General features: G+C 43.8%; 1 protein-coding gene across 1 annotated transcript; it reads left to right on the forward strand.

The window, feature by feature from the left end:
* Window positions 1-1341: 1341 nt before the first annotated feature.
* Window positions 1342-13649, forward strand: prima1 (proline rich membrane anchor 1). The gene is made up of 5 exons (XM_037242020.1): window positions 1342-1928; window positions 3189-3330; window positions 5405-5537; window positions 11412-11488; window positions 11593-13649. Exons 1-5 carry the CDS (start codon window positions 1794-1796, stop codon window positions 11649-11651), a joined length of 546 nt encoding a protein of 181 aa, XP_037097915.1. The 5' UTR covers window positions 1342-1793; the 3' UTR covers window positions 11652-13649.
* The last annotated feature ends 1402 nt before the right edge of the window (window positions 13650-15051 follow it).

Genomic DNA, 15051 nt, shown 5'->3' on the forward strand with positions numbered 1-15051 from the left:
CCTGAAAAAAGGAGGAAAGATGTCAATGCCAAACTTTTTTTGCGGATGAAATGTAAGTCACCTATGTGTCCCAGAATCCAGAGTGTGACTTGCTGAGCTGTGTTCCAATAAGGACACACTGCGATGATCAGACGTCCTTCCATCAGCTCTTGTGTCGCTGGCAGCACTACAATGAACACCGAGGGTTGATTCGAACTGCGAATGCCGCGTACACTAAATGGCTGTGGCATCATTTCATAACTGTGTCTTGGGAACCCCACTGGCCGGCATTGTTACGCAACAAGCTGATGACTGAAAAAGTACTGGGAAACGTTGCCCTGATAATTAGAATATACATGAATAATTCTTTATTTTCAAGAGAACTGATGTTTTCAGAGCAATGGAATTAGATACGCATCGAATTATTTTGTCTTTAGTTCTAGTGAGCATCTGACGATGCTGTTGTCATATTTATGAATGAAATATGATGACATTCACCACACATATCCGAAGAGGTCATGAATCTGTCTACCTGCGCCTCGATCAAATTCTCTAAAATCATGTTACACCACCTACGCCACAAATTAGACCTGCTTCCAGCAGATCTAAAGTTTGGTCTACTTCCAGCCACCAAATTTTCAGGTGTACCAAAGGTAGGTAAGAGGAACGGAAGCCCATGCATGGCAGCGCACTTTGCAAAAATCCCCAAAGTGAAATGAGGCTTGCACTGGCATGAAAATGAAGATGCGCTCGTTTTTATGCCCAAGCACACGTGCACTGTCTATGAAAGTAGCACCCATTATCTGCGCTCACTTCAGAAGACCCACTGCATTTTGACCCATTGCGTACCAACATCACCTCTATCCTAAAATAAGTCGTGTGTGTGCGTGCATGTGCGTGTGTGTTTTAAAAAAATAAATATCTTATGAATATCTTATATATGTCTTGCAGCTGAATGCCAGGTTACATCAGTGCTGTTTATCCCAGCATGCTTTGGGACATTGGAGTGTTCTAAGCAGGCGCACGCAGCACAAGGCATCGAGTCAGTAGGCCTCTCTCACTCTCTTTCTCCCTCTCCCCATTTATCTCTCTCTCGCTCTCTCCACTTGACTTTAATTGACTTTCGTCATCCTTATGAACTCCGCACATTGTGCACAGGCTATATTGTTGATTGCTTGGAGACTTTTGGCAAAGGGTACATGCACCCACACACACACGCACACACACGCACGCACACGCACGCGCACTAGCGCAACTAGGATGACTGATGCTCCCAAGTGGCCAAACCTTGTATTTTGGCCAACAGAGAAAGAGGAGGAGGAGGAGGAGGAGGAGGCAGCATCAGTCGAACCCTCGGTTCTGCCCTCCGGGCTCACCCTGCACGCACTACAGATAAGTTCAGAGGAATCCTGCAGCACCGTCTCTCTCTCTCTCTCTCTCTCTCTCTCTCTCTCTCTCTCTCTCTCTCTCTCTCTCTCTCTCTCTCTCTCTCTCTCCTCGCCTTCAACTTCCACGGCTTGAGTGGCCCACTTGCACTCCTGCTGGCAGCCAAGGAAAGGATCATGTAAGGCATCGCACAGAGCCCCCCAAAAGCGAAACAACAACAACAAACCCGAATTTAGAGCGCGCGCGAGAGAGCAACTTTAGAGATGTGGATCTATTTGGGTGCTTCGCCGCTCGTCATGCCACCGGCTCGCCCCGTCCTACGCTATCGACACTGGTACTATTGCGTCGCCGCCGATTTGGACTAGGATCCCACCCGCTGGAGGAGGAGGAAGGTGGTGTCCCGAACACTTGACGCCCGTGCTGTATGGATGCCGCATCCGTCCGGATCGCCGAGAAGAGCGCCAATTGGAATGTCGCTCCAAGATCTCATGCCATTCACTTTAAGTTGTTGGCCTCTCCTCTTCGCTCACTGCCTTCTTTCGCTTCTGTTACTCTCATGTCAGGTAACATGCAACACTTTGTTATTCGTCTTTTTTTTTTTTTTTTTTTGCACACTACACCGAGGATACTTATTTCGGCACACCATTCGGTCTCATCACAATGCTCACAAATACGTGCTTACTTTGCATAGCATTGATTCTAATGTCAGTTATTTACTTGCATGATGATTGACTTCAAGTGTTTCACTATTTAATTGCACGCAAGGTGTTTGTGTTTCTATTTTTTGTCACATGACCCACTCAACACTAAGAGTGTTCTCAGTGTGATAGTACTTCACCACTTAGGATGCCACAACAATGAATGTTGCTCAATTTATTGTGTTTGCAACGACTGACTACCTATCTTAAAGGAAATGATGTAACCAAATTATTAAGAACACCTCTTAGTATGATGTAGAGCAATATTTGCTCTGTTTAATTTTTTTGAAATGATAACGGTACAAATTGCCTCTCAGCTAAAATCAGGTTGTCAAAATATGAAGAACATATGATTCATTGCAGAACGGTGCACACTAAAATAACAACACCACAAAAATAGGCACATTGTTGAATTTGTATTAAAAAAAAAAGAACATTATTATATTTGCAAAGGCTGCAGCTCTTGCATTGCCTCTAGAATCGCTAAATCGGGTTGCCAGAATTTTAAGAACACCTCTTAGTACTTCTTCTCCACACAAATAAACACAATGAATTGATAACGTCCCAAAAACTTTATAAAGGCTTTGCCACGTTGCTAAATGAAGCAGCCCAAAAAAATTAGGAGCACATTCACAGGCTCAAACACATCGTGCAGGTATACCTAATGTTGTGGCCGGAGAAGGTAGTTTCTGCATGTCAGGTTGGTGATGACGCAGCTCATGGCACACAAATATCACCAGTGGGAACATGGAGTGTTTTTCCCCGACACTATTCGTCAATCTCAGTTGTGTGCAGTAGGCATATGCAAGTGCTGAGTAGTGTAACCTGTGCCCCCACGCTGCTGCCTACAGATACACGGTGAGCTGTTGCTCACACGCATGCACGCACTGTTAGCAGGGTTCACGTGTAATGCGATCTGCTTGAGTTTGCAAGTCCACCCACTCGCACTCCTCGGGGCGGCCTGCTGCCCACTCTGTTGGCTTCTTACAGCTGGAGATGTGCTACTATTCCGCCAGTCACAACAGCAGCGGGAGAGAATGCTGAGTACGAGCACGTGTGTGTGTGTGTTGCGACGACAGCGTTTCAGCATTTTCTTTTGTTCCCCCATGTCTTCCTGGTTCTAAGGGAGAACTCCAGAGGTCATGCTCACAGACCGTGGCAGAGAAAGTTAGCCAACAGTGCCAGCTGGCGTGCCACTGTCGAAGATACCCTCCACTTCCCCCGCCACCGCCTCCCCCGCCTCCCCCGCGACTACTGGGCGCCACAGGTAAGAACTCCAACATCTGTGCTTCTCTTTCCACCGGGGACAAGCACAAACTGACTTTGTTATTCTAGTGAAATCTGAACGCAGATGTCTGTACTTTCTACTTCAAAATAGGCCTTTTTTCAAACTTCACAGATGATGACACAATATAAAAAAAGACATCAACCATGGTTGAGTTCCTGATTGAATGAAATCATGGTGACCTACAACAGGGACAATAGCAGGGAACATGATCAAAACCGTTTCAGCAAAGCTAAAGGAACAAGTTGCTTTGAAACATAAAAGCTAGCTAGCACTTGATTAAAAAAGAAAAAAGAAAAACCCTTAAGTGTGTGAGTACTTTTGCCATCTCTGGCTCTCTGCCATCGTTCCATGCGACCCGCCTCCTTTCGTGCAGAAATGCACCATCCGTCCTCTGGAGTTTTTGCACGTGTACGGCCGTGCATGTGATGGAGCCAGCAGGATGTTGACAGCAGAGCTAATTTATGCTGGGCTTGACTTTGGGGAGTACCCAGCTGCCTGTGAGATTCAAATCTTGCTGGGCCGCCAAGCTCGCTGGCTCATTGCGAGGGTTGCCCCAGAGGACCCCCCGCCTGATTAAAACACAGATGACTTCATTAAATTAGCGATAATTCGATCAAGAGAAGAGGCTAATGAAGCAACACATTTTTTGTTTTGAAGTTGAGCTGGAGGCGATAAGTGTGTGTTGCCTGTTGCAGCAGTTTTTGTGTCTGAAATCCACTCATAGTCCATAACATTTCTGAAAGTGGATATGATTTGTACATAGTCTCAAGCCCCGCTAATGAACAGCGCGCTGAAATATGGGCGACAGGCGTTGCTGATGATGCAGCCATTGTGAGCTGTTAGTGCGACTCTTTAGAATCACTCACCCTGAGCCCTTTACATGAGGGCGGATGAGTACTTCATCATCAGCAGACAGCACTGGAAAGGTTTTCATCAATCTGCTCCAATGATTTTTTTTTTTTTGTGTTTTCCCTCCTGACACACCAGTGGACTCCCCTTGAATGAGGAGTCATAGAATTTGTGATTGTAGTCAAGGTCACCGCTCAAAATGCCGCCAGGAGCAGCTGACTGAATGTTCAGTTTTTGAAACTGACTATGGCAGTCAACAAGACTAAAAACCTTTTTCGTTTTCACTAGGCCGGGCGTCATCTAACACACCCTTTTGTTTTTTTTCCAACACACTCTTAATGCTTTAAAGCAGGGGTGTCAAACTCATTTTTTCTCGCGGGCCGCATTGTCATCATAGCTTCTTTCGGACGGCCATTATGACTGTCAACCCAAATAAATGTATGAGCAGCTCATATTATATACAGTAAAAGCTACAAAACAAATTGACAAACAACGTTTTCAAATCAAATGTGTAAAAACTGGTCAAATATTTAAATAAAAAGATATTAAAAGTGAAGACACACGAATTTGATGCACAATTTGTCTTCGCGGGCCACATAAAATGATGTGGCGGGCCGTATCTGGCCCCCGGACCTTGGGTTTGACACCTGTGCTTTAAAGCCTTTACACTCTGTTCCATGTTGTGAGAAAATGCAAGTGGGCCCATTTAGTGCGTTTTAACTCTTTTACAAGACTCTTTAAAAAGGGTGGAAACCTCATGAATAATTCATGTGATGGAGTCTAACTTTAATCCTAATTATCATTCTATTCTTTCATCTCAGGCCTGAAGTTTTGCACTAATGTGAAGGCGATGAATATGCATGGGAGAAAATAGTCTCCCAAAAAAAATTCTTCAAAGGAACGAGTTTAGCGGAGCCTTTCCTTAAACGGGAACCAATGGGGGGTGACAAAATGCTGTATTGTAACATTGACTGAAGGGAGTGTTTCAATTTGGAGCGACTAGATAGATGCATTACATGCTCAAACTTGCTGATGCGTACAAGTGAGTCTTCCCGCACAACTAATGTGTAGTGTAAGAGTGCTTGTGTAAGGGAACCTAAATGATTTATAGTATTGTGTCTATGGATATCATTGAGTCTTAAACACTCAAACCAGGATCTTCAGAGTTGAGTCAAGTGTCTTCTGGGCTTTTTCTTCTCTCCAGTGCCAGAACCCTTGGTGCCCTTGGCGAGACCCTGGTGGACAGACATGGACTTTGTCGTGCTGGGAACAGTGGGCTGTGCCTCGGCGCTCTTCCTTCTCTCCGCCATCATCATTTGTTACAAGGCCATCAAAAGGTCGGTTGTCACTTTTCTTTAAACCGCTGTCATGTGTTGCCGTGCAAATGTTGGATAATAACAGCCAAGGCAAATTTGACACATGGGCTATTTGTGTCATGTCATGTGAGGATTGAAGCAATATTGACCCTATCAGAACTCTATGGGGGCACACTGGGTTCAAAGGTTAAATGACAGAATGGGTTGTGAATGTCTCAGAGGAAGAGTAATGATTTGCAAACAGACTGCCTGACTTTGCAATACACACTTTTGATTTTTATTTGCATAAGTGAATCTCACAGTGGCGGCTGGACGCACACACGCACTCTGGATTACACGTTAATGTCGGCCGACATTTAATAAACACACATACGCGCAGCAATTACCGTTGCATGCATGTGCGCAACCATCCATAAAGATCTTGACATATTTGCACGCCCGTGTGAGTGTAACTCCAGATGTGTATGCTAAATCACAGACTTGTTTTATTTGTCCGTGATATATCTGCTTTGTTGTACGTTATATTTATTGAACTATATTAAGCCTCCCTCAGCAGAACTCCATTTCTCCTTTCTCTAAACAACAAATAGGCAAAGTCAGGCAGCGGAAGTAATGGGTGGTTGGCTCACGAATTCATTATGGCAATTCTCCAGTCACCACCACACCCCTAGTAGCCAAGAGGCTCCCATTTAATTTTTTTTTTTTTTAATGCAGCAATGGCAGAAAAGTGTTGTTGCAATTCAGGCTCCATCCCCAAACCCAAGTCATTATTTATGAATTAATTTGTGCAGTCATTCACTTGCAAGCCACATCTTTTATACATACAAGCGGGTTGTGTCCTGAAGCCCTGTGGGCTCCAGACTGCATGCAGACTTCAGTGCCATGCCACTTAAAACCACGTCCAGTCAGAGCTCATTACGCATTCATTTGTCAGCGACAAGCAATCTAAGGATAAATGGGCTTCCTTGAGCATTTGTCACAGCTGCCCTAATCATTTAAAAGTCAAGGGAGAATAAATGATGCTGATGAAAAAGGAACGATAACCTGTTCTACGGCAAGGACGGACACATAATTGCAAATATTAAGCTATATTTAAAAAATTTAAAAGACCCCCCCCCCCACACACAATTAGAAAAGTTAGCACCTATAGTGTGTGACATACTCGAGATGACCGACACATCAAAAACACACAACAATCCATCAATAACTAAAAGTGTCCTCTCCCAAAATAAATGTCTTGTAGTATCAAGACTGACAGGTGAGAGGCAGCATGGTGCCAGAAGCCACTGAGATTGCCATAAAATACACAGAAGAAAGAGTAGTACCGTATTTTCCGGACTATAAGGCGCACCTAAAAACCAAAAATTCTCTCAAAAGCCGCGCCTTATAGTCCGGTGCGCCTTATATAAGGACAAAGTTTTAAAATGGGCTATTCATTGAAGGTGCGCCTTATAGTCCGGTGCGCCTTATTGTCCGGAAAATACGGTAGTAGTAGTAGTCGTCGTTGTCGTAGTAGTAGGAAGAGAAAAAGCTAACTGTTAGCTTCTCTGTTACCCACCTTGTGGTTACCGCAGAATCTATGCTGGGCCCAATTTGATGATGAGCACAAGGATTTGCAATCTCAGATAATGATGAACATTAATTAACATTTACGATTGTAGGCCACGACCATTTTTAGGCAAAATCACGCTTAACACACGCCACAGCACAGGTTCATTGTCTGACAAAGATTACAGACAGCAGCTTCAATTAATTCCACTTTGAGACTTTGTGGCTCCAATGACTTTTTTTATGCATCCTCAAAACAATGCTAGTCAATACCAACAAGAGAAGAACGAGCCATATCCAGTTTATATATAGTTCTTCCATGCCCTCAGTGCTTCAGGCTTTCCCAAATAAAATCATCTTGACGAGGGCCAGCGCCAGAGCACCTCAGATAGCCGAGGAGGTGCGGAGCTGGTTCTGCAGGCCACAGCCCTCTTGGCCTTTTTTTTATTTTTTATCATCTTTGTCTGCCACTCATCTGTCACAAGCAAAGGGCCTGGCAGGAGGGGGGGGGGGGGAAGACGAAGAAAAAACACTTCCGCACTATTCTATTCAATTGAGAGTGCACAGCAGCAGCAGCAGCAGCAGCAGCAACAGCAGGGAGGCTGGTGTGTGCAAGCATAAAGAAGAGGATCAGACACATGCTGCCTCTCAGTGTTGCCGTGGCATCCCAAGCAAAAGACATGAAGCTGCTCTCCCTCCCGGCTGTCTGCCAACCCAGAAAGCCAAAATAAACAAAGCTCAGCCCGACGTGCTAATGGAGCGAGATGCTTTTCCTAATCACTTAGCGCTCCGGGAGGCTTGTCTAAAAGCGGATATTACTCCGCAGCTGCTCCCGACCGATTCAAGGGCAATGCGGTACATCCAAGAAACTTGTTAAATGTTAAGCTAGATGTCATATTTCATCATTTAGCCTCTCATTTTGAAAACTAATCATTCATGACAGATACCTACAGAGGACTCTGTAGAGTTGGGAACCATCCTTACTATGATTTCCAGATGGTAATCGTAAACAGCACGTATCACATGTCCTGATTTCACTACGACCCATAGCCCAAACTTCAAACGGGACTGTGTGCTGTGATTGCACAGCTTTCCTATCAAATATTCATCTAACATGTGAAGTGTTGTGTTGCCACCTGGCACGTGTCAACAGCTCGGCATCCATCATTGAAAACCTTGGTGCGGGTCCAACGGAGCCTCAAGAAAGCTCTGCCGTGTCCACTGACCTCAAGCAACATGGTCAATGGTGTTATATTGTCGGAATGCACCGTGCAACAGTTGCAGCTCAATAAATTCAAGAATGATAAAAAAGTACATTTGTTGTCAGTACTAAAAATCAATACTTGAGGAATGCCAGCCAGCGGCCCACTGCTGGTTCCAATTTTAGACAAAAAAAACTGGGTCGGTGTCATCTGGTGTAAAAATGACAGATGACTTGTGATAAGGCAAACGTTACAATGACTTCAATTTCTTTTTGTTTCTTGTGCATTATTTTCGTTCAGCCAGATGGTCAATTTTGGGGTTTTATTAGCTGCTAGCTATAATCATCAAAATTAAATTAAATCGATATTATAATGTAAGTGTTTCAATGTGTGTCGTAAATCATTATATCATATGACTGTCACTTTTGAAATTAAATCACTGAAATGACGTTCAAATTAATTGATCCATTTAAATCTAAAGTTGTGAGATATAATATGGCCACTACTGACTTTGTTTTCAAACTATGAGAATCCCCCAAGTGCCTGTTTGGTCCCTTTGAGAAAACCATCAGTATACCGCTCCCATGGCCACAGTCACATGCTCCACTCATCACCCACACAAACAGAATGTGCTTTCCCATCTGGGCTGGACTATTATATCTCTTCGGCTTTTCCAGGGTCCTGCGGGGACACGGCGAGCAGCATCTGTTCCCAAGGAAGCATACGTCATTACTCATTCTTTCTTTACAACCCAGCCATTAGCCAAAAGCACCACTAAAAACCTCAAACTTGAATAGTAAATGCGCATATGAGGGCTGAAAATCTTCTGCATTTGTTAATATTTTATTTTATGCAGGTGTTCATTTATGAACAAATCTCTGAATTCTCAATGCGGGCTCTTAAAAAAAAAGTAATACACCTTGAGTTGCCGGTAATGCACATTACAAAGTAAAGCCGTGTCAGCCATCTTCATAAAATCTGAGTTCGCACAAATACAATATTTCAAAAATATTGCCATCTGAGTCGTCACCAAAATATGAACATATTTTTTGTTGCAGATCTAAAAAATCCACAAACTGCACAACCAATACATAAATAATACATCATGGCATATAATACATCATAATCGTCATAGCGATACAGTTGTTGCGAGCAACTTAGTTCGAAAGTACTCTCTTGGACTAGACAGCCGAGCGGGAATCCTGAGAAGTCGTTTCGTGCATGAGTGGCGGAGGTGGTGACAGCGCAGACAGCGCCAAGTGACATAATGGTTTAACAGGTGTGACAAATTCACATTCCAAAACGGGGGCAAAGTGAAAACGAGGTCTGACGAATCATCTCGACAGCGGGAGAGCCTTCAAACAGAGTGAGGGGGTGTCGAAAAAAAACTGCGGAATTAAACTAACCATAGAGGACAACATGGCAGGCGAAAACCAAAATGGGATTTTTCTTCCCTAAATTATGTTGTTTAAAAAAAATGAAGAGACCACTACTACACTGATTTGAGAAGGAAGGGTCAAAGTTGGATCGACCTTTAGAAAGACAAGATGTGGCTCAAGGCTGGAGAGGACACTGTACGCCGCCAAGCAGGACAATGACTGTACTAACTGTATTCACATGTGTCTCTTGAGTTACATAAGACAGCAAGGCACAGTACACTGGACAAATATAATAAGCACAGAAGCACATAAGAGCACATAAAAGGAGCTTCATTGAATGATGCTAGCCGAGCCTTCGTCTTTTAGTTTTGCACCAGGAGGTACTTTCACGTATGGATGAATGTTATTCCCAGTTTGTTTGGACAGCCGCACACGTAGTCATTACTTAGGGGAGAGATTGCATCGAGCAGTCACAGGAGGTAATTGCCTTACCGCCTGCGTCGCAATGCATCTTTCCCTTGCCGCAAACGTGACCTTTGAACACAGGCCCTTATTAGAAGGCATCGACGAGACCGGGGGAAATGAAATCAGCGGCTTGAATAAGTCAAAAGGCTCTTTTTTTTTTTAAATGGCGTGGCCTTTAACCTACATGGAATGTTGACCACCATTGATACCTTGATTTGCTAACAAAATAAAACAAATTACATTGAACCCGATCGGCTTTGGTGAATTTGGTGATTGTTGATGTGTCACATGCCGTGCCAGAGACGCTCGGCCGGCAACTTCCCTCAGCCACACCCCTTCGTTACCGTAATGTCTGTCACCTTCTTCTTCTTGTTACCTTGTGTATTTAAGCCCTGCCCGTGTGGTTCTCACTGCGGGTGGCTATTGTTGTCATCCGTCTGTACCTTGTGTTCCTGTACCTTGTGTTCCTGTACCTTGTGTTCCTGTACCTTGTGTTCCTGTACCTTGTGTTCCTGTACCTTGTGTTCCTGTACCTTGTGTTCCTGTTCCCCCCCCCGGTCTTGTGTGGAGGCTCACGGTCAGGTTCTGTTCTGCGTCTGAGTGGACTTCTGTCTGTCCGTCTGTTTGCTTGCCGTGAGTCTCTATCCCGTCTGTGTCTTCGTTCCCCACCTACCTACCTCCCTTCCAACTCCCTTTTCCGTTTAATTAAACCTCGTTCAAGCTGCATGTGAAAAATTGACCTAATTGCAGTTTTTATGCTCAGACAATCCAACATATGCTATATTTTTATTTATATTGCGCTTTTGCAACAGCTTTTGCCGTAACTAAGCGCTTTACAAAAACATCACAAAATAACAATACAATGGACCAAAGTCAAATGTTTTTATATTAGACTTTGATGCAATGTAGCTTGGGGCCAAGCAAGTATGTTGGAGGACCTTCATGTAGTCCATAGGTGTCAAACTAACCCTAACCCATCCTGCATATTTTATGTTTCGCTCCTCCAATACACGTGATTCAAATGATTGGGATCAGCTTTTGCTGATGAGCTATTGGGGATTTTTTTCCACCCAAAAGTGTCTCTCTGATTGGTTGATTTTCCTCGGACGTGCTGTTTTCTTAAAAATCATACTAGATGTTCAAAATGGTGTTGGAGAGGATAATTATGAGGACAAATGAAATAGAAAATGGATGAACAAATGGATGTTTATTCTTTTTTTTTTTTTTTAATCGCACAACTTTTGGGGCCTTTGGAGATTCAATTGTGTCTCGTATCATGTCCTTGTTTTTGTGTTCGTCAGGAAACCGCTGCGTAAGGAAGAGAACGGGACAAGTCGCGGGGAATACGCCATGAGCATCCGCACCAAGAAGGCCATGGGTACAAACAACACTGTGGTATAGACTTGACTCCACCTCGGAGCAGGAAGTGACAGGTCATCTTTCAGCCCCCTTGTCCTCATTGACCCCCCCCTTCTCACCCAGAATCCAAGTTGCAGGAAACCCCTCCTCTTCTGCTTGGACTCCGGACACCAGTGAGCTGAAGAAAAGGTGGAAGGAAATGCCATGAAGGCAAGCGAGGATGAAAGTCCCCCCCCCCCACCACCACCACCACCACCCACCCCACCCGATGTGTGTCGTTGAAAAGCATCACAGCAGGCTGAGCACTTGCTCTTAGTAAGAGCAAGTGTTGCTGACAGGCTGCCATTCTGTCGGCCAGTCTGCCTCACATCCAGACCTCACGCGTGCGATCCAAGCGCAGACAATAGAGCGGCCCCGCGGTGCCATCACACACAATAAATAACGTGCATGCACTTTTGATGGAGAATGCAACTTTTTTCCTTTTTTCTTTTTTTTTTAAATAATATATCCTTTGTTGCTTTTGCATTTTTGGAGGCAGATGCCTTGCAGGGAGGGGCATGAGCTGACTGTCACTCCTGGCTCGGAGATGTGCATTCATGACTATGCAATTTAAAGAAATCCATATTTTGAAAAGAGCGAAAAAGAGGAGACAACATCGACACCTTCTCAAGACTCAGTGTATTATACTTATTCATCTATTTATTTTCTCTATTTATTTTTCTACCAAAAGGGATACTGTACAGTCTCAGCATTTTGTTTCTTTTTTTTAAATTTATACACAATTTAGTTTGGCCACTGAATGCCGTTGACGGTGTCGTGGAGACACTGATGCAGAAAACGGCGTCATCTGTGTTTGACTTTTTGTGTTTCTGTCAACATCACGGTGTGCTTCGGTGAATGAGAGTTCTTTCTCTATACTGCATCGCACGTTAGTCCGCTTTTGATTTTGGAAAGGTCAACTCAGTACTCGTTCTTCCTTACAAGGACAGTGGAGCCTCTAAGGTCCTACACAATCCATTCCGGAACACAAGTAGACCTCTGAACTGTTTGTAATGCATTTTTCAGAGGAAATGATTAAAAATTCAAATGTTCCAGTCAAATTGTTGCCATATCAGTCTGCACAAGCAATGTTTCCAGTAGCATATTGTGCCAAAACTGACATCTTAAATTTCCCCTCTGGAGATCAATAGATCTCATTTTATGTTGATCTTTAGAAAGCAAACTAGTTTAATTTTGACACGTCCCTCAGCTTGTAAACATTCTCCTTGAGTCCTGTGATCGTTCTATATTACCACCCTTGTCCACATGCTGCAATAAGTTCCATTTTGCACTCTATGGTTATCATCACATTTGTCTTAACCATGCAAAAGAATAACAGAAAAAACAAAAAATGCAAACTCAAATTGATTTAAGAACATTGGATTTTAGAGGTTCCACTGTAGCAGACGTGTTGTGTGTGTGTGTGGATTCGATAGTCTTCATCTTTCTATGTGTGTCACCGATAGTCTTCATCTTTCTGTGTATGTCACCGAGGACTCATCCTCTATCACCATAGAAACCGAGGGGCTGACCTTGTGACCGATGAGCGACAGGACGCTCGGCCAATAGTCAGAGATCAGGTTGCGCCCGTGTGTGTTTGCGCGTGTGTGCTGTCACAAGCATCCTCGACATCTCTTCTGGAAGAACACAACTGAAGTGGACTGGGGCATGACTCAATGCTGCTTTGCACTTTTTAGTTTTTTCATCTTAATTTAATGTATGTGTGTACAAAATGCTATCAAGTTTAGTTATCGGCTAAATCTGTTAAAAACAAAAAGCTTGCATTTAGACATGCGCAGGTAGGAGTCAACAAGCAGCCCTCAACCTAAACTGTGTGAGAGACGTGACGGATGCATGAATGTAAATATCGCTATTTAAATATTTGCCTTCTGGACTGTTAATTCATGCACAGGAACATGTTTATACATACGTCAAAGGAAAACAACGTGCTACCATTTAGACTCGTTAATGTTGTCATGTTGATGGAACAAGCCATTAATGTATATATGGCAATCGATATTCCAAACACACACAAATAGACACACACACACACTTTATGCATTACAACAAACAGAAAGATCGATGTGCATACGTTGATATCCTTGCTGAGTTTTGTAAATAAAAATGTACAGAACAACAGAGTACCTTTGATTATGTTTAAAGGATGCTGTTGCACAGGGTTTTAAAAAGAAGCGTTATATTTAGCCTGTGCCTGGTCTGCTCCGTGTGGTGCAGGTCTGGAGCTGGGCCGCTCCCCTGTGGTGGGGCGAAGGGGTGGGGGAGGGCATGTGCTAAGTCTGTCTCACACGCTGCATCTTTAATGAACTGCCATCAGCAGACCTTTTGCAGCCTGCTATGTCACAAACGACTCAATGTGCAGGTCACATGCTGTATTAATGATAACGTCAACGCCGAGGCAACAATCAAGTCAACATTTGAAGTGGAGCAAAATAATAAACGACATTTAAAGATTTCATATCAAAGAATTCTACTGTTGTTTGAGTTTGAAGGAAATGTTTTTGGTTAAACTTCAAATTGGACCACTTTTGAGCCATTCCACTTCAATTCCACTACATTAACAATGAACAATAACAATTTATATAATTACCCAAGATAAGTGTCCCCTAATTGTATCGTCAGTCTCACTGTGCTGTTCTTCACAACTGTATACTGCAACTTAACATTTTATAGCTCTCTGATAATGTAAAAAAAAAAAGATATAAAGCTGACACCACTTTGACGTCTGATCAGGTAGGTGTGCTTAATGTTGTGGCTGCATACATGTCCCGTATAATGATTCCGAGGAACACTGAAGACTCAATGAATTCTAATGTGAATGAAGCATCGTTGACTACTGGCTGTGGATGTGCCACTTGACGCTAACGCCAATGGACACTGTGAGCAATTTAAACATTGTCCGGCCCGGCCTGCGTGCCTTTTGCTGTAATAAAAACAAAGTGACAGCACTGGGCGGGGGCAGCAGAGATTGCCACGTTCTCAACAAGCTTTATGATCATCCACAGTACACAAGGGGATGTTTTGTTAACTTGTCTATAGATGGAATGTATTTATACTTTATTTCCCACCACTAAGTGTGTTCTGACCTTGGCAATCTTTGAAGAGAGCTTTGGTCAGTTGATTGCCACACTGTTCTCCAGGAGGTCGTCAGGCAGGTGGGTCAGGGTGTGCTGCATACCTGTAGAGGCTTTGAGAAAAAATGATCTCGCCAGTGCAAGTGACAGATGCAACCCTGACTTGATTAGACCTGTGCACTCCCACACACACACACGCAAAGCAGTCTCACTTTTGTTCACCCTCCCGCAGCAGGAGAGCGTTGATGAGCCAGGACTGGCGGTTTGATGACAAGGTTGTCACTGCAAGCCTGATTCAGCCAGCCTTGCGGGTTAGCCGGGTTGAGTGCGTGAGCGCGCATGTGTGTGAGTTCATTAGTCACATTGTGACTCATTTGACTCACACCTCTCATCACTGGTCCTCTTTTGCACGCACAAATAAAAAGTCAAATCCCCAAACAGCTCGTTTACG

Source organism: Syngnathus acus, chromosome 22 (genome assembly GCF_901709675.1).
Source record: "Syngnathus acus chromosome 22, fSynAcu1.2, whole genome shotgun sequence".
NCBI lineage: Eukaryota > Metazoa > Chordata > Actinopteri > Syngnathiformes > Syngnathidae > Syngnathus > Syngnathus acus.